This window comes from Lynx canadensis, chromosome F2, assembly GCF_007474595.2.
Source record: "Lynx canadensis isolate LIC74 chromosome F2, mLynCan4.pri.v2, whole genome shotgun sequence".
NCBI lineage: Eukaryota > Metazoa > Chordata > Mammalia > Carnivora > Felidae > Lynx > Lynx canadensis.
Genome location: NC_044320.2, coordinates 70,793,152 through 70,819,445, shown reverse-complemented (window position 1 = coordinate 70,819,445; position 26,294 = coordinate 70,793,152). Strand labels below are relative to the sequence as shown.

At 41.5% G+C, this 26,294-nt stretch overlaps 1 protein-coding gene across 1 annotated transcript in view; it reads left to right on the top strand.

The window, feature by feature from the left end:
• The window catches only part of CLVS1 (clavesin 1), a 171,938-nt gene that overhangs the window by 71,822 nt on the left and 73,822 nt on the right, over positions 1-26,294 (top strand). The window contains exon 3 of the mRNA XM_030303731.1: positions 13,415-13,589. Within this exon, the coding sequence (XP_030159591.1) occupies positions 13,415-13,589 (175 nt within the window). The remainder of the gene's footprint in view (positions 1-13,414; positions 13,590-26,294) is intronic.

The following is a 26,294-nucleotide window of genomic DNA, read 5'->3' as shown; positions in this document are numbered from 1 at the left end:
TGACAACTTCACATTAGGCTAATTAAAGAATATGTGAGTTGTCATTGCACAGTATCTGGGGCGGAATAACAAACAGATGCTCTCCTACTGATTCTTGAGGAATTTGTGTCTTCTTGCTTAAATAATAAGTAACAAATACCAGAGTGGACTTTTCTAATGGATTTCCTCAGTCTCTCAACAATGACAAATGTGTCCATGAAGAATGCATGAATCAGTAAAAAGAATGTGTCCATTCAGTATGGAATAATAACCAGAAAGGTCTGTTCTACTTGAGAGTATCCTAGCCCTTCATTTTGTCCATGTAACCCCCCAGGTACCAGATTGTCTCTTTTGCAAATTGAATACCCCCAAGGATATTCTCCAAGCTTCAAAGTGTTCTACCTTTTCCTGGCCCATGGATTGGCACAACGGGCTGCCTTGGCTGCAGAGAAGGCTCGTTCGCACAGATGGACCGAATGGTTGTCCCAGCACCCGTCTCTGGGAGCACAGGAGAGCTCTTCAGGGTCAGATTCTTCATTGCAGTCATTCTGGGTTCCTTTAGCTCATCCACCAGGCTTTTTTTTCCCCATGTGGGGACATCTATCTAGATAGCTTCTATCAGGAATTCATCCATTTGACATGTATGTATTGACACTACAAGAGAAAGATTATTCACTGAAAAAAAATATTTTTTTCAAGACTATTGTAATGGGAAAGAGAGTTTGAACTCAACTCGGAAAACAACAGGGGCAAGTGGGGATTTACAGCCAACAGGCAGGGCAAGGTAGTGGATGGAACATTACCAAGAGAAACTTGGTTACATGTCAGGGATGGGTGGTGCAGAGAGGAGTTTGACTAGATCTCAAGGCTGGAGAGATTCTCAGTTAACTGGCTTAGCAGGGTTATTTACTGTAACTGGGTTCTGTAGGCCGAGGATGTGGACCAAGCATGAGGCCCAGGTAAAAAGGGCTGAGAGGAGCCTGACTAAATTTCGGTCAAGGTGGGACCTTGACAATTCTTGTCAATCCTTGTCAATACTTTGCTACTTCCTGTGGTAGGAAAGTCGCCCGGAGAAAGTAACATTTGACTTAGGGCTTAAAGAATGAGAAAGAGTTGGCCCGGTGAAGGGAAGGGAAAGAACAGTCTAGGCACAGAGGAAGAAAGTGCAATGGAGAAACAGCAGGAGATATTCTTGGTTCCATACAGTGCCCAACTTCCCATTCGAGTTAGTATTTCTTCCTTTGAATGTTCTGTGAGTCTCAGGGATATAGCAGGCACACTGGACCCAAGAGTCAGGAACCTAGTTATTACTGTGCAACTAACTGCTGATGTAGTTTCTCTGATCTTCTCTGGCTCTGAACCTCATTATTTAAGATTAAAAAAATGCAGGCATTTGGGATGGGCTCTAATTCTGGGGCTTGTACTGCACGTTGCAGGATATTTAGCATCATTGGCCTTGGCCCAATAAATGCAGGTAGCAGTATCCAAATAATGTGGAAATCATCGATTCCTCCCCCACACACATTACCAGACATCCCCCAAGTGGGAGGAAGTGATCTTACCTTTAAATGAGGATCACCACGTAATCACAAAGATTGCTACTCACGGCCAGTTGCCTTATTCTATTTGAAGTGTAAATCCATTCTGGAAGAACCAGTCTCCATCTTAATCCACTCTCCTTCCAAGCTTTCCCAGTACTCTGGCCTGCTGCGGTCAGCAATTACTTGTACATAGCAAGTACATGTAAGCAGTGCTGACGTGTTGCTTCAGGATCTAGAGAATTATGTAGGTGCGTAAGTACCATCACCAATTCCTGAATGTGGGTCAAGCAGACAGGAAGCTTCAGTTCCTTCTGGGAACGTTATAAACCAGAATGAGGAAAACCCTCCTTGTGCCTTGTTTAATAAATAGAATAGGGATGGATAATAGCCCATCAATTTATAGCAGGCAAGGATTACAGCCAGAGAATAAACTTGAGATAGAACCTTCCAGAGCCTGAGCATTTGAATTTTTTCCTCTTTTCCCTTTTGGAAATTAAACTGCTAATCTTTCCAAGTAGTCCCTTACAGTCTCTGAGATTTTGTTAGAATAAATATAGGCACTGAAATCCTCCTACAATAAAGAGGAACAAAATCCCAAGTCCCAAAATGTTGTATTTTCTCTTTGTGTGAATATTTAAATATATAAGTTATGTGTCTGTATACATATGTAACGCATTTTCCAAATTCTGTTCTGCTATTCAGAGTAGGATATTTTGGACCTATGTTGAAGAGAAATGTATGTTGATGTTTTACAGTATCTCCTGCAGTGTAGCTCCTAAGTGGCAGCAATAAATAATCACCGCTGGCTCTAATTGCTTAGAGAATTGCCAAGTGATAATCTGTGATGTAATTAAGTAAAAGAAACTAATGTTGTCTTTAACCAGCTCCATAAAATAATTCCCCAGAGTTTTCCTGTGTCAAGTCACCTTGTGGGGCAAAATCCTCTCCAAGCACACTCTACCTCAGGTAGGAAAAGTCAGCCAATTCTTTGGGGGGTTTTTGTTTTGTTTTATTTTATTTTGTATCGTATTTTTTTTATTTTTTTCTCTCTTTTTTTTTTTAATTTTTTTTTCAACGTTTTTATTTATTTTTGGGACAGAGAGACAGAGCATGAATGGGGGAGGGGCAGAGAGAGGGAGACACAGAATCGGAAACAGGCTCCAGGCTCTGAGCCATCAGCCCAGAGCCTGACGCGGGGCTCGAACCCACGGACCGCGAGATCGTGACCTGGCTGAAGTCGGACGCTTAACCGACTGCGCCACCCAGGCGCCCCTGTATTGTATTTTTTTAATGTTTATTTATTTTTGAGAGAGAGAATGAGCAGGGGAGGGGCAGAGACAGAGGGAGACACAGAATCCAAAGGAGGCTTCAGGCTCTGAGCCGTCAGCACAGAGCCCGACACGGGGCTCAAACTCATCGCCTGTGAGATCATGACCTGAGCCGAAGTCGGATGCTTAACCAACTGAGCCACCCAGGCGCCCTGTACTTTGTATTGTATTGTTACATCAGCTATGATGAGCCTATGTTTATTCTTTTATAAACATATTACATGTTACCTTTGTTTCACTTCCGATTCCTAGAATTAAGCAGAGTGGAAATAAGGAGTTCTGGCTGGGGCTCCGTAAGTGCGTCCATCAGAGCTCCCAGCTCACTGGTTTACAGAGTCCAGGGAGAAGGATTACCACCCTTCAGTGTCCATTACGTGCCTGATTCGGGCTGGGTGGAGTGTGTGTGGGCGCATGTGGATCTTTCTCAAGGAGAATTCTAGAAACTCCCATATCTCTATTCTGACACGTCTTGTCTTGCCAATTCTCTATTATAAAGTCACAGGACTCTAGGCTCCAGTTGTCATCTGAAACTTCCAAAAGGTTGTTTTTTGTTTTTCTGCTGAAGTTAACCACATGTCCGGTTGCAGAAGCAGTATAGGGGGTATTTGCAAACAGCTTTTTCTCTCCAGGCCATGGGAATATATTTATCCTGGTTTCAGAAGCATGTTCAATCCTCTTATCATTATTATGATTTGTGAACCATCACTAAGCATTTTAGGAGTTGATCAAGACCCAAATTCTCCTCATGAGGCTTGCCGTACTGGTGTTCAAACTCAGAAACAGTATAGATGGTGTTAAGGGTCTCTCTGAACCTGATAGCTTTGAAGGCACAGCCACCTTCTATCCTTCTCTCTCCAAGAATCCAATAATCTTAAAGTGTCTTAAGGAAGATAAAATAATTGAAGGCTGATAGCCAGGTAGAAGAATGTCTACCCAAAAATGAGCCAACAAGTTACATTTCTGTCAGGGTAGATAATAAATATATAAAAATACACTATCTCCAAAAATAAGATTTTTCTTTCTATTACATAATGATTTCCTGTGGCTCTCTCCTTTTCATCTTTCGTGAATTTGATTGCTTGCTGCTGTTTCAGTAGCTTATGATTAAGAGGGCTAGAATTTTTAAAAGGGGAAAGGATAAACCAACTTTGAAAACTTCAATCAGACTGCAGACTCTCCAAATCCAGTCTCTATTAAATATTCCGATGTGAATTATCCATATTTTTCAGGGTTGAGACTCCTACTTACAGACAACTAATTTTAGAGCCTTGGGACTTCTTGGTTTTAAGATATTGTTAACCTCTTTATTAAGCACAGAGATTTGGAATTTTCATCGGAGTAGGCAATTTTCTGAATTAATTAAAATTATAAGATGTTGTGTACTTCCAACTCAAGTCACAGGTGTGCTTTCCATGAAATGCAACATCTATAGGGTTGTTTTGCTAATGTACTATTTAATTCAAGTTGTCTTGCACACTATTATCAAGTTTGTAATTTGGGAAAGGATACTCTTGATTGCAAGAGTGACAGCAGCATACGAAAGGGAAGATGCTCAGGAGGCAAAATCATTCAAAGCAATGCACTGTTATGGGATGGTTGTTTTTCTAAAATACCTTCTCACCTTACTGTCCAGTGTATTATCCTGAAAGCAATTTTGTTGTAATAAGAGCCAGACAGACTCATAGGAAAGAATATTCTAGTTCACGTGGTGACTAGTCCATAACCATGAACCCTGTGCAAAATCTGTAAATGTCACTTGAACTCCGTTGGAAGTAAGAGTAATGTGACCATCCACCTTAACTCCCTCACATCAGGGGGGATCTTGCTCTTTGTGACCTCAGTTAGGCTGACATGATCCTAGCTCTGTGCATAGTATTAAATACGCGGTACTAATTATTTGCAATCTTGAGACTCTTCCTAGTTTTTACTCTTCTGCAGCTTCTCAGCCAGGGGAGTTAGCAGAAGAGAGAAGCATGAAATTAATTTTTCATAGTCATTTAGTAATGGATGGAATGCTCATAATTCATTTCCATTATAGGGTGGTTTTTTAATTCTTCTTCTGTGGCTCCCTATAGACTTTGGATCAGTCCCTATCTGGAGAGCTGGATGACATAAACCTTTTCCTCACTTGCATGTCAGGCTGTCTTTAAGTGGTATTTGGGGATGAGTTTTTTCCCAGTGGGCTAAGAATCTTATGGTATACCAGACTTCCTATCTAGAAACATCCCCATCTAACATTTATTATTAACTCTTCTAGACTGTCATTTTCTTAATTAATTAATGCCATTACTAACCTTATGTGAAAGCATGCATGGTCTTTTCCTAAGCCAAAATCTAATCATAAAGCCTAGTTTCCTTTCCCCCTCTTGGATACATGGTGCTTAGTAGCACATTGTTCTATAAATGCGAGCCATAATTGCGAAAGTGCTTAAGGACACGCATCTGACACCACTACCTCTAGCAATGAGCATAAGAGACATTGACGCAGAGGAAAATTTACCCACTGGTGTTCTCAAAGTGGCTTTTGTGTATTTTCACTGTTTCGAAGCATCTAACAGATTGGTTTAGCCTACCTGCCTTTCTTCCTTCACCGAGCACCATTTGTTCAGTATCCACTATGTGTAGGTACTGGTGATTGCCAGGGATTCAAAGACAAATAATACACTCCCAGCTCTGGTGAGCTCATAGTCTAGGCTATAGAGGCAAGTGGCCTTTTATAAATAGAACAGGAAATATTCTTGTCTGCAGACATGGCATCTACTTAAAGTGGTATTTCATCACCTGTGTGGTAGGAATTCAGACTCCAAACAACCATGTACTTCCAGGCACCCTCTTGACAGCTTTGGTGTCAAATCATATTAATACGAATATCAACACTGTATGCTGTCCTGGGTGCTGATTATTGCTATGTCAGAACCTCTGTAAGATACAACTGCAGCGCCTGTGACTCACTTCTTACCTGACATTTGTCCTATTAAGTAGCCCTGTCTTTCCTCTCCACACCTACATCTAATCTGTAACTAAGTCCTAAGTACTGTCTTTCCCAGTTCTTCTCACATCTCTACAATTTCCATTCAGTTCTCACCTAATGTATTGCTGTCACCTCCTCCTAATTGGGCTGTGTGACTCCAGTCTCCTGACTCCAATTTACAGTCCCTGTTGCCAGTCCACATCTTCCTAAAACATGACTACCGTTGCTTCCCCTTACTGCATAAACACTCAGTAGTTCTCCCATTGAGCGGAATGAAGAAGCCACAACCCCATTTCTGACCATATTTCTACATTCTGTTCTCTTTGTTCCATGGCATAGGCAAGCATGCCCTGGCTCCCAGTACTTGGTCTCTGTGCTCTCAACTCTTACTGGTGTTTGTATGGCTCCTTCTTCCCTTTCCCTTCTCTGTCCAGTGTCCAAACCTTCCCATTCTTCACAGCCCAGCTGAAGATGTCCCAAGTCCCCCAGCCATAAGTGATCTTTTCTCAGTACTGTGGGCGAGTTGCTATGATCCTTCTTCTGCAGATGAGAAAACGAAACCACAGAGAGATAAATAACTTATGAAGCTCACATGGCCAGGAATGGCCAGGATTTGAATCAGAGTCTGCCCAACTCCAAATCTCATTGCTTTTAATGATTCTGCTTCATTTGCCTCCCATATACATATTTTTAAATGTCTCCTACCAGTTCCCATGTACTTGCAGAAAAGGAAAAAAAAATCATCTTACGTGTTTTCCATAAAGTTGAACTTTTGTTAAATCTTTGCATGAATGCCTCCTGACTCCTTATCCAGTTCCAGGTACTTCAGAAATTTAAAAGAAGACATTAATTGATGAGAAATTATATTATCTGCTTAAGTGAGCAGATAGATACACTTGGTGTTAATTTAATTATTTTTAATTTGGGGGAGACTTTAGAAACATTTGGATCAAATGTGATGAAAACATAGGTTTTATTTATTCAAACTATTTCTTGATTTAAACAAAAAAATAACTGAACGGGATGGAAGACAAGTTCTAGGAGAATTAACTCTAAACGGTGAGTTATTGTAGGTGCACACGCACACGATTTGTACCCTTATTTGCCACAGAAACACAAAAAAGGAAGGACGCTGGCCAACTGGAATTGTGAGCTTTAGTTCCAGTACCATTTTGAATATTGGGTATGAATACTTGACATTCTTGTGTCTGTATCTCGAGATGTAGGCCTGTCGGGATTGGTCTACAGAAACACGGCCTCTTACCTTCAAGCTTTACATGAGTGACAAAACACTGTTTTCACCATTTTTATCTCTGTTTTCTCTACATGAGTTCTAAGTGAGGGTCCCGTTCTTAGACAAGATTATTACCCTTTTGTGCTCTGTCCTCTGTAAGCAAATGGTTGGGGAAGAGGTGAGCTTGGACCAGAGATGACAGCCCCATCCTCTTTCCATGGATTGTTGCCATACTTGGTAGAGGTAGACAAACATCTGAAAGGGTTGTACTTGTTTGTATAAACTACACTCCATTTAACTTGAGAATCCGTCACCCGGACTGCACTAAAAATTCCGAAAGCAGATGATATGCTATAGCTCGCCCCCTTATCTAAAACTCCACACACAGGAAGGGCCGCATATGTCATGTTTGAATGGTATCGAATACATTATTCCTTTTATCTGATGCAGAGGCTTTGAGAACCAGATATTCCCATACTGCAACTAATCATAAATCAATAGGCAACTCATTATTCTGGTGTTACAAGGAATTGTATTCTTATGTTAACATAAGTCCTATTCACTGACCAGAATAGGATGAAATTAATAGATGATAAGTTAATTGCAAGATGTTCCCTCTGCCTTTTTTTCACTCACTCTTTCTCTTTTCTTCCCTCATCTCTTTTTCCCTTTCTCCCTTTCTCTCTCCTCTTGAGAGCATGAGCCTCATCAAATCATGTGAGGCAGAATTAAATCCAGGCTTCTGTTCCCTCAGTGATCATCCCTGCTGAGAAAAGTAATTGTCTAATTTACTTTCCAGCTAACATTTAGGAAAACAAATTGAATAGTAAGCGCCTGCAAATATTAAGTCTACTACAGCAAAGCTAAACGTTTTTGTTAGTATCTTCCTTGCACCTAATGTTTTCAAAACACATTTTTTTTCACTTTTCCTTGATTTCCTCATTGAGAAATATGGGTTCATTTTCCTCAATGCACAATGACACACACACACCGTTCAGCTAAGCCTTGATTCATGTAGGAATTATTAGAAGTCATTCAGGAAAACATATCACCAGAATTCCCATCTCAGACCATGTTTTGAAAACCCTCAGTTTTAGAAGAGGAGAAAATAGGTTCCTCTGGATAGAACACGATTCAATCTGTACATTTCTTATTGTCCTGTTATCATCACCTCCATGAAATCAGTGGGACCAAAAGGGTTATCCCTGTAATTCATGCGAGTACCAATACCGCCTCCTATTGGGATGTGCTTCACAAAGCTTCTTCACACATCACTTTGCATAATTCTTGCAACAACCCTCTCATGGAGCAGCAGGAAATTACCCCTTACTGAACTCCAGACTCCTATGAGTGTGTGGTCGCATATTTGGTGTGCGGCACAGCCGGATGTCAAGCCTTGAAGTACAGGTCCTTTGGTCCCTTTACTGAAATAGAGTTCTTCCCCTGTCCAGAGATGAAAATGCACCAGAGGATGGTGCAATGGATGGAGCAATGGATGGAGCACGTGTTCCTCTCCACCTCGGCCAGGGCATCCTTACCAGATAAGGGGCAAAGTGTAGTCAGTAAGTAACTGTGAAAGCCATGCCATGGTTATTTTGATAGTTAACATTGAAAGAAGCTTCAAAGGGGCGAAGACATAAAGAAGCATGCTCAGCCACACCGTTTCTGCATCTGTGAATAGAACATAGATATTCGGTAGCCATTTGCTTAGCTACCATTAGCCATTAGCCATTAGCCATTTGCAAAAGCATTTTGTGGTTTAAGGAGGACTTTAAAAACTTCCCAAGAAAAAAACTAAACACTTGATGACATTGAGTGTGAAGTTAAGAGATTTTGAGATAGAACTGGCCAAAAAGCTTTAACTACAAATATTAAGAGACTTCTTGCTGCAGTAGAAAAGTTAGAATAGGAATATACACTGTGACTTCAGAATGATTAAGAGGCTTCTCACTGCTCTTCCTAAGAACTGGTGTCACTGGCAACCCTATCGTATCTTTACATGGTTATTTGATCACATGTAGCAGGGTTTTTTTTCCTTATGGGGGTCTAGGATCTAGGTTCTAAGTTCTAGAATCTCCACTGAAATTTCAAAGCACGAAAGAATCACTTCTTGAAGCTTAAGTGTCTTCTCATTGATAAAAGGCTTACTATCTCCACTATTCTGCGTCCCATTTGTAGCATGCTCTTGCTAAATTGTAAAGCCTCGGGTAACAATACTGGGTGCTCAGCTCATAAAAACAATAGGACCTAAAAATGAGTCACTACTTGTAATCTCTAAGTGCTCACAGTATAATAATAAAAACCCTTAGATAAACCATGACTATGTCCTAATCAATATAGATATTAATATAAATATATTATCCTTTTTGGGGGGAGGTTTCTATTGGTTAGTAATATAGTTCTTTACATTCCATTGGCAATTTGTGGTTCACATAGTGCTTTCACATATATTATCACATTTGTGCTTTTAATTGTCAATTGAAAACTTATACAATCCATAACTGACTTCTGTTCTCATTTCTACAATTTACTTAAAGTAGCTGAATTGTTCATGGCCATTTTGGTTTGCTTAGAAACCTTGTTAGAAGATTCATGGAAACTTACCACAACAGATTATAAACTCTAATAAAAACTTTAAAAAAATAAACTTCTTGTTTAGAGCAATTTTAGATTTACACAATTTTTATGAAGAGAACACAGTTTCCCCTGTGCCCTGCCTTCAGTTACCCCTATTATTAACATCTTACATTAGTATAGTGTATTTATTATGTCTAATAAACTGATATGACCCTTTTTTATTTACTAAGTCCATAATTTATTCAGATTTCCTTAGTTTCTACCTGGTGTCTTTTTTCTGTCGCAGGATCCCATCCAAGATACCACATTACATTCAATCTTCATGTCTTCTTAGGCTCCTCTTGGTTGTGACAGTTTCTCAGGCTTTCCTTGCCTTTTAATGAACTTGACAATTTTGAGGCATGCTGGTCAAGCATTTTGTAGAATGTCCCTCAATTGGAATTTGTCTAATGTTTTCCTCTTGATTTACTTGGAATTATGGCTTTTTTGGAAGAAGATCACAGGGGTAAAGTACCTTTTTCATCACCATATCAAAGGATAATACTATCAACATGAGTTGTCTCTGTGCCACAAATGTGAGCAATAATAAATGATTATGTTCTTCAGCTACTGAGTTTGGGGACCCTAGTCACCTGGCCAAGGTAGGGCTTGGAGGTTTCTCCAGCTTATACTTACTCTTGTTTCCCTTTCCGTACTGTGCTCTTTGGAAGGAAGTCACCACACTCAGCCCACACTTAGGGAGTGGGGATTTATGCCTCACCTCCTTGAGGGCAGAGTATCTGCATAAAGTATTTGGTCTGAGAGGTATTTTTAAATTATAAAAACCTGGGAGGATTTCACAAGTCAACAGTGTTGTAAGGAGGAATGAGGAAAAAGATGAGGAACTCCATAGGAGGAAGGCAAGAAGTAAGGAATTCAAGATGATCACCACAACTAAGGCATGAGGTGAGGTTGTATGCCTCACTGGGGGTTAAACGTTATGACCTGAAACATAATTCATTCAACTTTTTCCTGCTCATCCAGTTCCTCTGTTAAAGTGAAGCATTTGAACATTGGGGAACTATAATGAAGTCCAGAATCCCTTCACTTTTCTCCTGAGATCATCCCGTGGATATAATACTTCATGCATTGACAATGCCTATCCTTCAGTAAGGTTCTGGTGTTGAAAATGCATGAAATGGTTTCCCCATTAGAGTTTGATACCTTTTCTTGAGAGTGGATTCAAGTGGATACGTGATGAGAAGAGGTGTTATCTCTCAAATTATACTGTTGCATTTGACTTAGTTAACTACTGATATTGGACAGCGGTTGCTGTATAACAAACCATCCCCAAACTCAGTGGCTGAAGAAAGTAATCATTTATTATTGCTCACATTTGTAGGACAGCTAGAGTTTATCTAGCCTGGATTCAGCTGGGTAGTTCTGGTTCTCATGAAGATCTGTTAGTTGGCTGAGGAGTCACTGATCTGTGTTCCTCACCCTTTTCTTCAGTTCAGCATGCTAGCTGTAGCATGTTTTAATCATAGCAACATCAAAAGGCAAAGGAAGAAGTAGTAATATTTGCAATCTATCATACCCTTATTTCTCGAAACACTCTTTTTTTTTTTTTTTTTGTAACTCAGGACTATCTCCATCCTCTTATCTTTTGTTTCCTTAATTCTTCTTCCTTCAACTCAGTACTGTAAATAGGCTCTACCTAAGGTTTTGCCTTTTAGTCCTAACCTTCTCCATGTGTGTGCTCTTCTTAAGAAGGCTTATTCAGGGTCAGATTTTCTAATCCCCTAGTGGTAGTTTCCAGTTTACTATTAGGCACTTCCGTATTTTCATAATCTTTAGTCCCATGCTCCCCTTAAAGCAATGTTTCTCCTGAATACAAAGCTGTATGGTTTTTTTTAAGATTTTATTTTTAACTACTCTCTACACCCAACATGGGGCTCAAACTCACGACCCCAAGATCAAGAGGCATGTGCTCTACTGACTGAACCAACCACATGTCCCTAAAGCTGTATGTCTGAAAAGGACTTTGGTCTTCATTTAATGTTTGATGTGGATGCAAAAACAAAAAGTCCTGATGAAAACCTATCCTACATCAATAGGAATCTGACAGCTCTTAACGTTAAAAGAGAACACATCTGAAAGAAAACAATAATGATGAGGGGAGTATTAAACACCATTTCCTATGAGAAACGGTTAAAGTTACTAATATTTTTTTTAATCTAGAGATTACATGGGGCATCATGATCATCATGTTTGCAGAGTTGAAGGTATGCAATATGGAAGACCTGAGGTGTTTTCTTTTGTAGCAGAACTACACCCAATAGGTAGATTTGGGGAAGAAAAATTTTAGCTTGATGTAAGAAAGAAATTTTTAGTAAAAGAACTGTATGGAAACAGAATGGGCTATATGTATATCTTCACTTTTCAATTATTATCACCCATCTTTCCTGAAATATCTCGCTTCCCTTTCTCTCGATCATCATCAAAATCCTATCCATCCTTTAAGATTAATCCCAAGCCTTCATCTCTCCACAAACTCTTCCCTCACGACTCAAATTTTATTGATCCTTTCAACTCATGTCCATAATTTCCTAGCCCACCCCAGCTAAATTAAGTGCTCTTTGAAAATAGAAATACAACATATAACTTTATAATTTTAAGTATGAAACACAATGTTGAGCTTCTAATAGACATTCAGTAAATTCTCACTGATTTACTGTTAGAAATCTTCCCGATTTCTCATCCGGAATCATTAGGCTTGGTTAGAATTTGAACCAGGTTGAAATGCCCAAGAGTCTGATCATTTCATACTTCTTTCACAAAAGGAGATGCCTTCTGATTTCAATAGTAGCCTGAAATACGGAATTTTGCCATCACTTGCCATCCAAGCTTACATTTTCCTACTTATCAAAAAAGACACTGAATTCACAGGTTCTCTAAGATTTTTGATTTATAGCTCAGATAATTTGTTGGAAGAATTAGCAGAAGGAAATTGCCATCAACTTCCTCATGTCTGAAAATCATCTCACACAAAAATCATCTGGTGAATGGGAATACATGGCATGGAGGAACACATACAACACTGGAGAACGTCGCTCTCGTTGGCATTCCGGTCTGCCTGTTGTCATAGTTACCGATGTACTCCGAGCGGTTTCCCTCCTGAATCATACTCTGCAAACCCTCAATGAAAATAAGCTATGCTTCCTGCTTTATTTTTCTCTAACCAAGAACTGAAGCTAGAAAATAGCCTCAATTGCATGGGTGTTTTTATACTTTCAGCAAGATTTTAAGCATACAAAAACAATGAGGAATTTAGTCAAAATAAGTGCCTCTGATTGCAGTTTTTACCTTATTTGTTCAGCGATGATTCACTGAGGAGCTAGGTGTCGAGGACACAACTAAGATTATGGCCCAGTCCTCGCCCTAGAAGCTGACAGAGCTCTGCGAGGGAGAGAGACGGGTAAGGGATGCATTTCGGGGAAATGCAATCAGTTTCGTGCCAGAAACAGAGTATGGAAACCAATGGAAACGCTAAAGAGAAATAACTTTAAAGTTCGGGGTGCTGATGCAGTTGTATCAGAGGGAGGCTCCCATCCTGTGACTCTTGCCGCGTTGTTCCTGTGAAGTTTAGCAAACGTATTTTTGGTCACTTTGGATACAGGACACCCGCATCACCCTGCAGGTTGGGCTTATGGGGCAGCGGCATGAGGCGACCGGCCCTCTACTCACAACATGCTCTCGCCTGCTGATACTCACACACAGTCTCCCCTTTGTGCTTTGGCTCCAGGAACTCCTTCACAGACATCCTCCGTGCCATCCTGCTGTCCCTGGAAGTCCTTATCGAAGATCCAGAGCTGCAGATAAATGGCTTCATTTTAATCATAGACTGGAGTAATTTTTCCTTCAAACAAGCCTCCAAACTGACACCTTCAATCCTCAAACTGGCTATCGAAGGGCTGCAGGTACGTTCACCCAACGTACAGTACGGGACCATGTGACAGTGTACTTTTTTCTTATTCCAACCCAAGTAATATTTGTCCTTTGGAATAGGAAAGGAAAACTTAGATGCAGTTCACCTGTGACTCCTCCATATTTTCACTCCAGCCTGAGTTAGACTTTTTTTTAAAGTCAGTCTTCGTTTTCATTAACAACTCTAAAGTGCTGTTACCACAGGCACAAATTACCTACTGTAGCAATTATGAATAAAGCTCAGAGATGTTTTAGCCTCATCCATCTGAGAGTTCACAAAAATTAAAACTAGAAAACATCTGCTCTATGAGCATGCCCTATGTAGAGGTGGCATGGGGGCCTTCCACTCTTTCTAGAAACAGTGTTGCACCATGGAAATGCACCCCATGGACCCTCATTTCCCAGAATGCACTGTGCTTGAGTGTCTGTACTAAAGTAAACCACGTCAGTGCAAACAAAGGAAGCAGACAAAACTCTACTTACTGTTTGTGTGACCAGCTGTCAGGACTGGGGAAGGGGGTTTTGTGCTGCACGGAGGTCGGGATAGTCAGTCTTGGGGTTCCTTCTACTTTTAAAAGCCAGTGATTCTGTGAAAAGTAACAAACTCAAAGGGCACTGCTGGGTAGCTTTCTGGTGACAACACTATTACAGTACAAAGTAAAGGCACAGTTCGGGAAGGTTCAGAATCAGCACAGATAAAACCCATGTCCCTTCTTAATTTTGAAGGAAGAATGACTCAATGCGGTGACCCTCCCCAAAGATGGCAGTGACATGAAGCTATGTAGAAAAATAAATATTTGCTAATTCTCAGATCAGCAGCCATTACCCTTGCTCTTCAAAGTGCAAAAGTAGGAGACCCATTTCCACCACTCATCATCGTCTAGTGTGATGGGTGGTTGATGGGTCTGTTTCTTGAACTGTGGCTTATTCGTATCGGGCCTCCTACAGATCTCTAGCACCTCGTAGGCCTCTGATAAACAGGGTTGTTGAATGGATCTTATTTTATTGAAATGGTTTCCTATTTCAAGGGTAGGAGAAATAGAACGGGCATTTCAGAAGAGGAGGAGCAAATACACCCTCTTCCACTAATGCCACGTTATCCTGGGGGGCTGAATCATGCAGTGTACTGGGGACACGTTTTGGAAGTTGCTTTCGCATTTCTAGGCTACAGGCAGTGTCCTGCCTTACCTTAACCAACCCGATCACGGACTGGTCTGCCCTATACTATCGATCACTTTCTCTCAGCTTTAACTCCTTTTCTCCAGACTCCTCTTATCCAAATCACTGAACCTCTGATCTCTCTCTCCTTACAGCTTTTATCAAAAAGAGTTTGAAAGGAAGCTGCAAAGTTTATTTCATGCTCTATAATTATGCTGACCATATTTCCAGGGTTTTCTGTGGTAGTACAAGCTTCATTTAATTTTATCCATTTTAAAAAAGATAATCCAATACATGTGTAAGTAGCTGTGATTCTAGCTCTATGTATTTATAAGATTTTTTTTTCATAAATCAGGAAAGAAATGTCCTCTATCCAACCTTGTATTCCAGTTTTTCTTTCTTAAAACGTGTGAACTATATAATATGTCCCTTGCCAACTCCACTGGGCTGATGTGGGTCTTACTGAGTTAATGCATGTGATGTGTTTTAAAAGGTAAGGCTACACATAAGCTTGTAAGATGTTTTTGTGAGAAACAGTAGGTGAACTTTTGTGGGCAAGGTGAGTCCCATCTGGGCCTTTACTTGTACCACGGCCTGGGATGAATTTCACAACATCCTTCCTGTAGCTCTGGTTAAGGAGTAACTTCTACTGAGAGAAGGGAGATGCATGAGGTCAAGGTCAGAGTGGAGTAAAAGTACTTCCTCCCATCATCTCACAGAACAATGACCTGAATCCCTTTACTCCTCTCCCTTTATGTAAAGCAAGGTAAACTCCTTTGACGGTGGGTAAGTATCAGGCCAGTCTGGAGTCAGGCAATCTGGATTGGAATGCAGATTTTTCTGGGAATTCTGCCTGCCCAGGCCCTGAATCCCTGGGAACCCTTAGGAAGGTGCAGTCTCTCCTGCTAGGAGAAGGAAGCCAATGGTCCCAGGGGAAGCTAAGCATGGGTGTAGCTCCTCCATTTTGGATACAGGCTCCCTGGACCATCTAGCTGTTGTCTGGGCCACTGTGAAAACTCTCTCAGGGCCACTGCAGATAGGTGCTGCTTTTGTTCCACAGAGGGCAGTCAGATATGGCCATTCACTGGCAACTTCTCACTCCAGGCGATTATCTCTGAGGCTCATTCCAGGCTTTTCTCTGAGGGGACATTCAGACACCATGGTCACCCCTCTACTGGCTCTCTCAGTGATCTTTCTTCATTGCAGGGATTGTTTTTATCCACAATGTAGCCATTAGCTCCTTTGACATTTCAAAAAAGTCAGAACTTGTACTGAGCAGAATTCATGCCTTTGGTATTATGCTAAGTGAAATAAGTCAGTCAGAGAAAGACAGATATCATATGATTTCACTCGTGTGTGGAATTTGAGGAACTTAACAGAAGACCATGGGGGAAGGGAAAGAAAAGTAAGATGCAAACAGAGAGGGATGCAAACCATAAGAGACTCACAAATACAAAGAACAAACTGAGGGATAATGGGATGGGGAAAATGGGTGATGGGCACTGACAAGGGCACTTGTTGGGATGAGCACCGGGTGTTGTATGTAAGTGAGGAATCATGGGAATCTATTCCTGAAGCCAAGACTACACTGTATGTTAGCTAACTTGACCAAAAACAAAGAAAAGCATTCATACCCGTGTGGTCACACTTGTTGTAAAAGGAGGATTTCATACAGGTCTCCATTCGCCAGCCACGAAGATTTGAGATTAATTCTACAATACTGCTGACATGGGCAAAGACATAGACTGTTGTGGAGAAAGGGAACTCGAGGTAAGGCCAGTCAGCGAAAGAAGAGAAGCCCCTGTTCTTCTTCCCGGGCACCCTCTGAGAGGCCTGAAGAGGTTAGAGTATCTGCTAGACATGCGGGAAATTGCAGGGGACGGAGATCCTGTGTTCCAGTGAGGGGACCTTGCTCTCTCTGCTGTTCTGCCTTTGTAGGGTAGATGTGAGACAGCAGCCTTGTCAGAAGGAATCATCAGACCACTTTTGTGCTAGGCCATCTGGTTTAGGGTTTTAGCTATTTATAGGAACTGTCTCAGATTACCTGCTGCTCAAACCCTAGATAATTTGGGGCCCTGGGGCATTACCACACATAGGTAATACAACACCTACCGCAGGGAGGAGGGAGGAGGGGGTGGGGGCTCACTGCTCAGGCAGTGAGAATTTAGAATCATTTTTGGTCATCCCACACCTTGCGTAACACACTAGTTCCCAAACCCTGAGTTTTAGCCCTATTACCTCCATTCTTAGTTCTCTGTAAAGACAGTTGTTCAGCGCAACCTTCAGTTACTAATTGTTGTGCACTGAGTTCCTTGAGGAGCAGACTCTGCCAGAGATTAGCATGAGGTTCATCAGGGAGTGCTCTTGGGATCAACTCCTGTAGAAGGGAAGCTATGGAAGAATGTTTGCCAGCAGAAGTCAAGCTAGGATTCTGGCATTTCCCGTGAAAGCCACGGGTGTTGCGACTGAGATGACCCTTCAGATTTCTCCCTGACTGGGGCCAAGGGGTTGGACTTTGATATTCCCACACTGTTCAGTCATTGGGTACAGGCTGCTCTGGGAAATGGTTGTGAGTTTGGGCGAAGTGACTCTCTTCAGCCGAAGCCCCAGAGAGCACTGTTATCTGCCAGCTTTCTGCTAGCAACATCCCCGAACAACTGGGGAATAACTCCGCAGTCCTGAATGAGGCCTGGCAGTATATCAGAATTTCTACCATAATACGAAGCAAAAGATATTTGGAATATTCTGTAATGTAATGTCAAGGAGCTTCCTTTATTTGGAATCTAGGTGTTGAACCGCTTTTTTTTCTTGGTTACATATAGTCCTCAATTCTACCCAAAGTGGAAGAAATATCCAGTAATACTGAGGTGATGGGCACTGGGCAGGGAAATCAGTGGCCTACCAGTTGTATTTCTGTGCCTCAAAAGGCAATTATATATATTCAACTGATCCTCGATAAAGGAGAAAAGGCAGCACAATGGAACTGAGATAGTCTTTTCAACAAATTGTGCTAGAACGGGACATGTCATGTGCAAAAAACTGAATGTAGATAGAGACGTTACACTCTTCACAAAAACTAACTCAGAATGGATCACAGACCTAAGTGTAAAATCGAAAGCTATATAAATCTAATAAGATAACATAGGAGAAAACCTTTGTGACCTTGGTTATGGCAATGACTTTTTAGATAAACCACCAAAGGCACAATCCATGAAAGAAATAATTGATAAGCTGGACTTCATTAAAATTAAAGACTTCTGCTCTGCAAAAGACCGTGTCAAGAGGATAAGAAGAAAAGTCAGACTGGGAGAAAATATTTGCAAAGATACACGTGATAAAGAACTGTTATCCAAAATATACAAAGAACACTTCAGACTCAACGATAAGAAAGTGAACAATCCAATTAAAAAATTGGCCAGAGACCTGAATAAACACGTCACCAAAGAAAACATATAGATGGCAAATAAAATAAAAAAGAATGCTCCACATCACATTCATCAGAGAAATGCAAATTAAAACAGCGATGAGATACCACTGTCCACCTAAGTAGAAAGGCTAATATCTGGAACACCAATAACACTAAAGCCTTTCAAGGATATGGAGCCACAGAAACTCTCATTCAATCCTGGTAGGAGTGCAAAATGGTGCAGCCACTTTGGAAGACAGTTTGGTCGCTTCTTATAAAATTAGACATATTCTTAACCATACGATTCAGTAATCAAGCTCCTTAGTATTTACCAAAGGAATCAAAAACTTATATGTACACAGATGTTTTCAGCAATTTTATTCATAATTGCCCAAACTTGGAAGCCACCAAGATATTCAGTAGGTGAATGGATAAATAAACTGTGATACAAGACAATGAAATATTATTTAGTGCTAAAAAGAATTGAGCTGTCAAACCATGAAAAGACATGGAGGAAACTTAAATGCATATTATGAGGTGGAAGAAGTCAATCTGAAAAGGCTACGTACTGCATGATTCCAACTATACGACATTCTGGAAAAGGCAAAACTATAGAGACAGTAAAAAGATCAGTTGTACCCAGGAGTTGTGGGTGGGGTGAGGGGTGGGGCCGGATGAACAGGCTGGGCACAAAGGCTGTGTGATGCTATAATGATGGATACTTGTCATACATCTGTCCAAATTCATAGAACAGACAATACCAAGAGTGAACTGTAATGTAAATTATGGACTTTGGATTATAATGATACGTCACTGTAGGTTCATCAATTGTAATAAATGCACCACTCTGGGGGGCGGGTGCTGATAGTGGGGGAAGCTACATATGTGTGTGAGCAGGGGATATATGGGATTTCCCATATCTGTGCCTTTCCTTCAATTTTGCTATGAACTTAAAACTGCTCTAAAAAGTAAAACCTTAATGAAAAAAAAAGGTAATTATATTGCCTCTAACAACAATTATCCAAAGAATTGTCTGTGCATAGAACTTTGGTTATGTGCTTCATAGGCTGAATTAGTGAGTTATAATAATAATTCTATAGAAGACTGCTCTTTAAGGGATCATCAGATTTCTAGATCAAAAGTTACTCTGTATCAGCCAGTCATGAAATTCTAATAGTGTATGTATTATACATTCCTCCTTTCACAGCAATGCTTTGAGGAAATGTCATTGTTTAGAATGTTAAGTTGTCCCAGTTACATAAATATTCTATGAATATTAGTTCAAAGAACTTCAGTTAAAATACTAATTTTGAGAATGCCTGGAAGTCATTTTCTCTCACTCAGTTGTTTGATCTCTTAAATGCGGTCAATAATGTCTAAAAGAGCCATGTATCTGTTCATTACAACTTGTTTAAATTTTAATCAAACTTAAAGTAATATTTATGCCACCATTTTAATACAGCTCAGTGTTACTCTCAATTCTGCTGGGGAATTCTGGCAGAATGAGCAACACGCTGAAATCCTGTTCTTGAGTTTTGTGATGTCTCCAACATCAATTTTTGGAATTATTTCTTGTAAATCATTGTGGCCGAGCCATTACAATCAACACACGGCATTTATCAATGTTCAGCCAACCCAGATACTTATAAAGAGCTTACTGGGCTGAAGTGTTTTACTTGGGAAGAGCTGTAGCCTTGTGTCCCGCAGGCTATTTACAAAATGTTTGATTCCCTTAAAGACCCAGGCATTTGTTAAGGGTTTAAAGAAGCTTACTTTTCATTCACTGGAGGAGAGCCAGGCATCATTCATTCTTCTTTCTCTTTACCCCTCATTTCTGGGCTTAGGTCATTTTCCTCTGGCCAATCAGACACTTTTTCTATTCATTCACTCTTCATTCAAGGCTTACTGTGTGACTGTTTTGTTGTGGTTAAGGATGGTATTATAATATTTATATGATAAATACTATAAATATTTGACTTATACTGTTATAAATATTTGATTTACACTGACTTTGCCCCAGGCACTTTTCACATACCATTTAATTTCTACCATAAACCTATGAGGTAATACTGTTATGACACCACATTTTACAGGTGACAAAACTAAAATCTAGAGAGATCAATGGCTTGCCTGAGGTCTTTAAATGGCAGAACCAGGATCCAAGCCTGAACAGTTGGACTCTGCTCTCACCTACATCAAAGCGTGGTTGTACCGCAGCAGCTGCAACACCTGGGAACATTTTTGAACGTTCAGAATGTTCAAATGTTTTCGATAGAGTTATCTCCCTTCCTCCACCTCCCTCCTCAAACTCCCAAAGCTTTGAGCCAGTGTACTGCAAAAGGAGGTCCGCTGCTTTTCAAACTCTTAGCCCAAAAGTGAGAATGGATTTGGAGCAATGCTCAGAGGCTCGGCCAGCTGCAAATCATCTCTGTCCTGGGTGTCCCTTTTTGTTACATTGCTTCCCACCTTTGTCCAGTCTCTCTACCCGCTTCCCACATCCTACTTTTTCACACCTTTTCTAAAACATATGACATGCTCACTTGCCTTTAGAGTATCCCAAGTGCCCTATTCGCCTAAAAGACTAGAACAGTAAAAAGTCTGTCCAGTCAATGGGCAACCTGAAAGTTCTCTGGGGCAAATGAATGGATAGTGTGGTTAGAAATTTGGAAAGGCAGGTTGGGCAAGTGCACTTCAAGTTAGCAGTAGATTCGCACCGTATCAAGCATCAATGATGCAGACATGCAGATACAGTGACTCCCGGTGTATTCATTCCACATAGAATGTGGGTCAGGTACTCTCTAACTAAACAGGATTTACAGCAGAGAACTGAGCTGGCCAGGCTTACTGAAGCTTACTTGCTAGGGCTTTATTATGCAAAGTGTAGTCCACAAGTCGGCAATATCAGCATCACCAGGAGCTGGTTAAAAATGCAGAAACTCAGGCCACTGAATCAGAATCTGCATTTCAAGTTCTTTAATGTGTAAGTGGTCTGCATGCACATTAAAGTTGGAGAAACACTACTGTAACAGTTGGCATTACAGTATAATAGGATCTCTGCGTCAAGTGCGTCAGACTTCCCTGGGGGGCTCGGTACAAACCCCATCGACTGTATCTCCTCCCCAGTGTTTCTGAGTCCATAGATCTGGAGCAGAGTTCACGAATTGACCTTTCAAAAACATTCCCAGGGAAGCTGTTGCTGGTACAATCACACTTTGATGTAGGTGGGCATCGACTCTAACTATTTGGGCTTCAGTCCTGGTTCTGCCACCTAAAGACCTCAGGCATGTCATTGATCATTCTAGATTTTAATTTCATCATCTGCAAAATGTGGTGTCATAACAGTACTACCTCAAAGGTTTACGGTAAAAAGTGGATTGTACGTGAAAGGTGCCTGGGACTACGCGTCACAGACAGTGCTTGCCGAATGATAGAGTGTTATGGAAAGAACGAAGAGACCAGCCCTTATCCATGGGCTCCTGTGCCTCTAACATATGGATTTAAATGAGTATGCTCTCCATTGTCCCAGGTCTGCCAGTGTGGATCCCGGAAAATGCGATCTCATCAACCTGTTCCCTGGCCCTGAACAGGGAGCTCCCTCTCCTCGCTCGCCTTAGTTAATGACTTAGGTCCAGATTGTCGTCACCTGTCCAGGCTGTGGTACTTGAGATGCTGTATCTTTCTATTCATGTGGTGTGATCCTTTTCATTGTCACCAAACAGTCAACTGTGCACGCTTTTGCAGTTGGGTGATTAATGGGGTCAAAATCACCTCTTTCATCTGGCAGGACTCCTTAGCGATAGCATTTATGGTGTCTTTTATTGATCCTTGCAGTTGTCATGTATTAAAGAATATTAGATAGAAACAGATTGAAGGAAAAGGATATTTCTACTTTGCCAAGAGGTTTCTTAATTTATGTTTCCTGGACACTCCTGGTATATTTGAAGAACACTTTCCCTCCAAACTATTTTTTACCTTCTCAGCCACAAATCTGTAATTCTGAATTTGCAATAGTGCAATATGTTACTATGGAAATATTGGAAGAATAAAATATCTCCTTTAATGCACTACCTTGTTAAGTATCAATTAAACTCGGGAAGATAATTAGAGCTAATGAGACTCTGGTGATCTTGATGGCAAACAGCATGGCCTATTTAAAACAGTTCCAATTAAATAGGCGTATCTCTAGCATATTTCTGATAAATAGTTTTTCTGGACTTTCATGCATTATAGATCTAGCCAATGCTCTGATTCACCCATTTAAGAAACAGGTACTAAGTCTTTACTTTGTGCCAGTCACAAAAGTAAACAGATGCAGGTCCCTGCTCTCAAGGTGTCATGGGTCAAAGCAGAGGCAGACCCATGAACAAATGATGAAACAATGAGCACGCGCAGAAAGGGGATATGCACCAGGTTCATAAAATCCCACCCCACGCCAGCAGAGGTGTTAGAAATGGCATCCTGGGAGGGGCACACATCAGCTGATTCTTAGCAGCTGAGTGCAGAATAGCCAAGAGAAGGCAGGGTGGGAGAATTTCAGGCGTGGGGGATAATACAGGCAAAGACATACAGGCAAATATACTCAATAGGAGAGGGAAATGGAATTAATTTTGTATTCCTGGAGTGCACCAAGGACCAGGCAAGGAGCTTGTGTGCCCTGCAGACATTGAGGGCCACTGAATATATTGAAGCAGAATGGCCACACAAATTTACATTCACGTGGGATCAATTTGGTGGGTATGAGCAGGGAAGATTCAAAGGCAGGAGAATAATTAAAAGACAAGTGCAGTAATTCAAATAAGAAATAATCAGACTAAGTAGGGGTGGTGGAAGGGATTTGATAACTACACAGGAAGTAAACTAAGGCAGCGTTTGGTGGTTAGATGCTTGAGAATGGGACGTGGTGGAGGAGTCAAGGCAACAGCTGAGGTGTGCAGCCAGGGTGAAGGATGGCCTGTGGTGCCAACCAATGAGGTCATGCAGACAGGAATGGCAGGTGTGGGGAGATAATGAGCATTATTGGAATGTTGGACACGGTGAGTTTAGGATCCCAGGAAATATTTGAAAGGTTTATATGAAGTCTGAGCTGAGGGGAAAGGTCTAGGGCGGATCTATAGAGTTGGTGGTGTCTGAAATCATGGGAAAGGAAAAGGTCATTCAGAGAAAAACTAGAGTGATGAACAATGACCGAGAAAAGAACCCAAGTGATGAGCAATGTAAATGAACAAGTTGGACGAAGAGGAGTCCGCCAAAGAGAAAGGGGAGGTGGAGATGGGGAGGTGTGAGAAGAATCCTGAGCTCATCTCCCGACAGGAACTAAGGGACTGGGGCTTCAAGGAGGGAAACCATTTGAGGGTGATGGTGGGAGGAGCATCTAGAGAGCCCTGGTTTGAGGGCGAGGACGGTGGAAAAATCTCTATCAAGAAACTCTATCAAGAAATACGTCCCGGAGACCACAGCAGGTGGTGGAGAGAGGAAACTGGAGGAGAGGGAGCAAGAAGACGGTAGTGGAAGAGGTTTTGCATCTTACTCTTTCATTGGACAGGACTTTCAGCAGCAGAATATATTAAGGGCCTTCACACAGCCGTGGCAGCTCAGTCTTGACAAAAGATTGACCCTTGTGAATTGTTTAGGTCCAGGTTAATATTTCTCCATGCACCAATGTAGAGATCTCTGCCTTCATTCTTATGAAACGAGTAGTGACATGGCTATCCAGGGACTCTGCGGAATATATTATATATTTGCAAAAATATGGGCTACCTCTGAGTTTCTGGTCCTGTCAGTGTCCTAGGGGACATAGTGGCACAGAGTTAATCAGTATTCAGCTGTCTTGAAGTCCAGCTGTTGAAAGAACCTGTGTGGAAAACCTTGCCCTGTCATCCACATTCTCTGGTGATTAAACTGTAGGCATTAAAATAATACTACATTTCCAAAAAAGAAAAATCAATCAGAGCCCCTTCGTTTCCTGAAATGAAACAGCAACTCAAATCTGGCTCAAACAAAAGAAAAATGCAGGCGTGGGACACGTACAGAACAGGAAAGTTCCTGGCTACTCTATCTTCCATATTTGGCTAGTCCTGGAGGCAAAGTTGCAACAATGCTCTAAGAGCTCTAAGAGGCTTCTCTGACTGCCTCTTAGTTACACTTTTCTCTGTACTGACCTTATTCTCAGACAGGCTTTCTCCTGAGAGTGACAAGGAAGTCTTCAACAGTTCCAGATACAGGTGACCTCTTGTGTCTGCACTCTTGGCAGGAGTGAGGGGGTTGGCCAGACCAGTTTATGAGCCCTCTCAGGATGCTACACATGAACTGCATAGACTCAGAATGTTGGAGGAGTGGCCCCCAGAAGATGCTGAGAAATGACAAAAGTTTTGCTTAGAAATTTAAGGTCGAAGATTAGAAGTTTTATTCAAAGTCTTTACTTGCTATACAACGTAGCTACTAGGAGTTTGTTTCTGTTTGGCAACTAATTCCATGGATAACCTTGGGAAAATGGTTTACCATCTGTGCACCTAAGGTTCTTTATCAGCAAAAAAACAATAGGATTGGACTAGAGTAGTGGTTCTTACGCTTTATCACCCACAAAAATCACCGGAGGGCCTATTAAGGCTCTGATTACAGAGTCTCGGCCTTGGAGTGTCTGATTCAGTAGGTTGGCGGGAGTGGGTGAGTGAGAAAGCATTTCCAGCAAGTTCTCAGGTCATCTTGATTTGCTAGTCCAGGAATTACACTTGACAACACTAGACTAGATAATTCCTTACAACCCTTTTTATCACCTAATGCTACAAACCTATAATTTTACCTCCAGGGAATAGCTTTAAAGCTGATGTTAGGGACGAGAAATAGGCTTTCCCCACATAACAAATCTAAATACAGTTGACCCTTGAACAACACAAGTTTTGAACTGTGCAGGTCCACTTATACGTGGATTTTTTTTTTCCAATAAATACAGTACAGTACTATAAATGTATTTTCTCTCCCTTATGAGCTTCTTTTTTTTTAATTTTTTTTTTTCAACGTTTATTTATTTTTGGGACAGAGAGAGACAGAGCATGAACGGGGGAGGGGCAGAGAGAGAGGGAGACACAGAATCGGAAACAGGCTCCAGGCTCCGAGCCATCAGCCCAGAGCCCGACGCGGGGCTCGAACTCACGGACCGCGAGATCGTGACCTGGCTGAAGTCGGACGCTTAACCGACTGCGCCACCCAGGCGCCCCGCTTCTTTTTTTTTTAAAGTTTAATTATTTTGAGAGAGAGAGAGAGAGAGGACAGTGTGGACGAGTGGGGGAGGGGCAGAGAAAAATGGGAGAGAATTCCAAGCAGGCTCCTTGTGGGCAGTGCAGAGGCTGATGCAGGGCACAACGCCGTGAATCCTGAGATCATGACCTGAGCAGAAACCAAGCACCAGACACTTAGACTGAGCCACCCAGGCGCTCCCTTATGAGCCTCTAGATAACATTTTCTTCTCTCCAGCTTACTTTATTGTAAGAATACGGTGCATGATCCATATAACACACAAAACATGTATTTATCGACTCCACGTTATCAGCAAGGCTTCCGGTCAACAGTAGGCTATTAGTAGTTACATTTTGGGGAAGCTGAAAGTTATATGCAGATTTTCGCCTGTGCGTTGTTCAAGGGTCAAGTGTAACTAGGTTGCAGTGCAAAGAAGAATTTTGAGGCAAGCTCCATGAATGCTAGCATTTATTTGAGACGTCTGCCTTCGTTAGAGATAATAAAGGGGCAAGCCTGCCATATACACTGACTCAAATATTCTCACTAACCTGTTCAGGGGACAGTCCAGTGTTCATGGTACAAGAAATAAGGAGCATAACCATAGGGGGAGACAAACATCTCAAGAAGCTCATATTTTCTAGTCTAGGTTGGAAATAAGCACACTTGATGATGCTGATGGAGGTAATAGTGATGGTGGTGGTGATGGTACCCATTCTTCGTCTGGCGCTTAATGTACTTTCACCCCGGGGCGCCTGGGTGGCTCAGTCGGTTAAGTGTCCAACCTGATTTCAGCTCAGGTCATGATGTCACAGTTCATGAATTCAAGCCCCACATCAGGCTCTGTGCTGACAGCGTGGAGCCTGCTTGGGATTCTTTCTCTCCCTTTCTCTTTGCCCTCCAC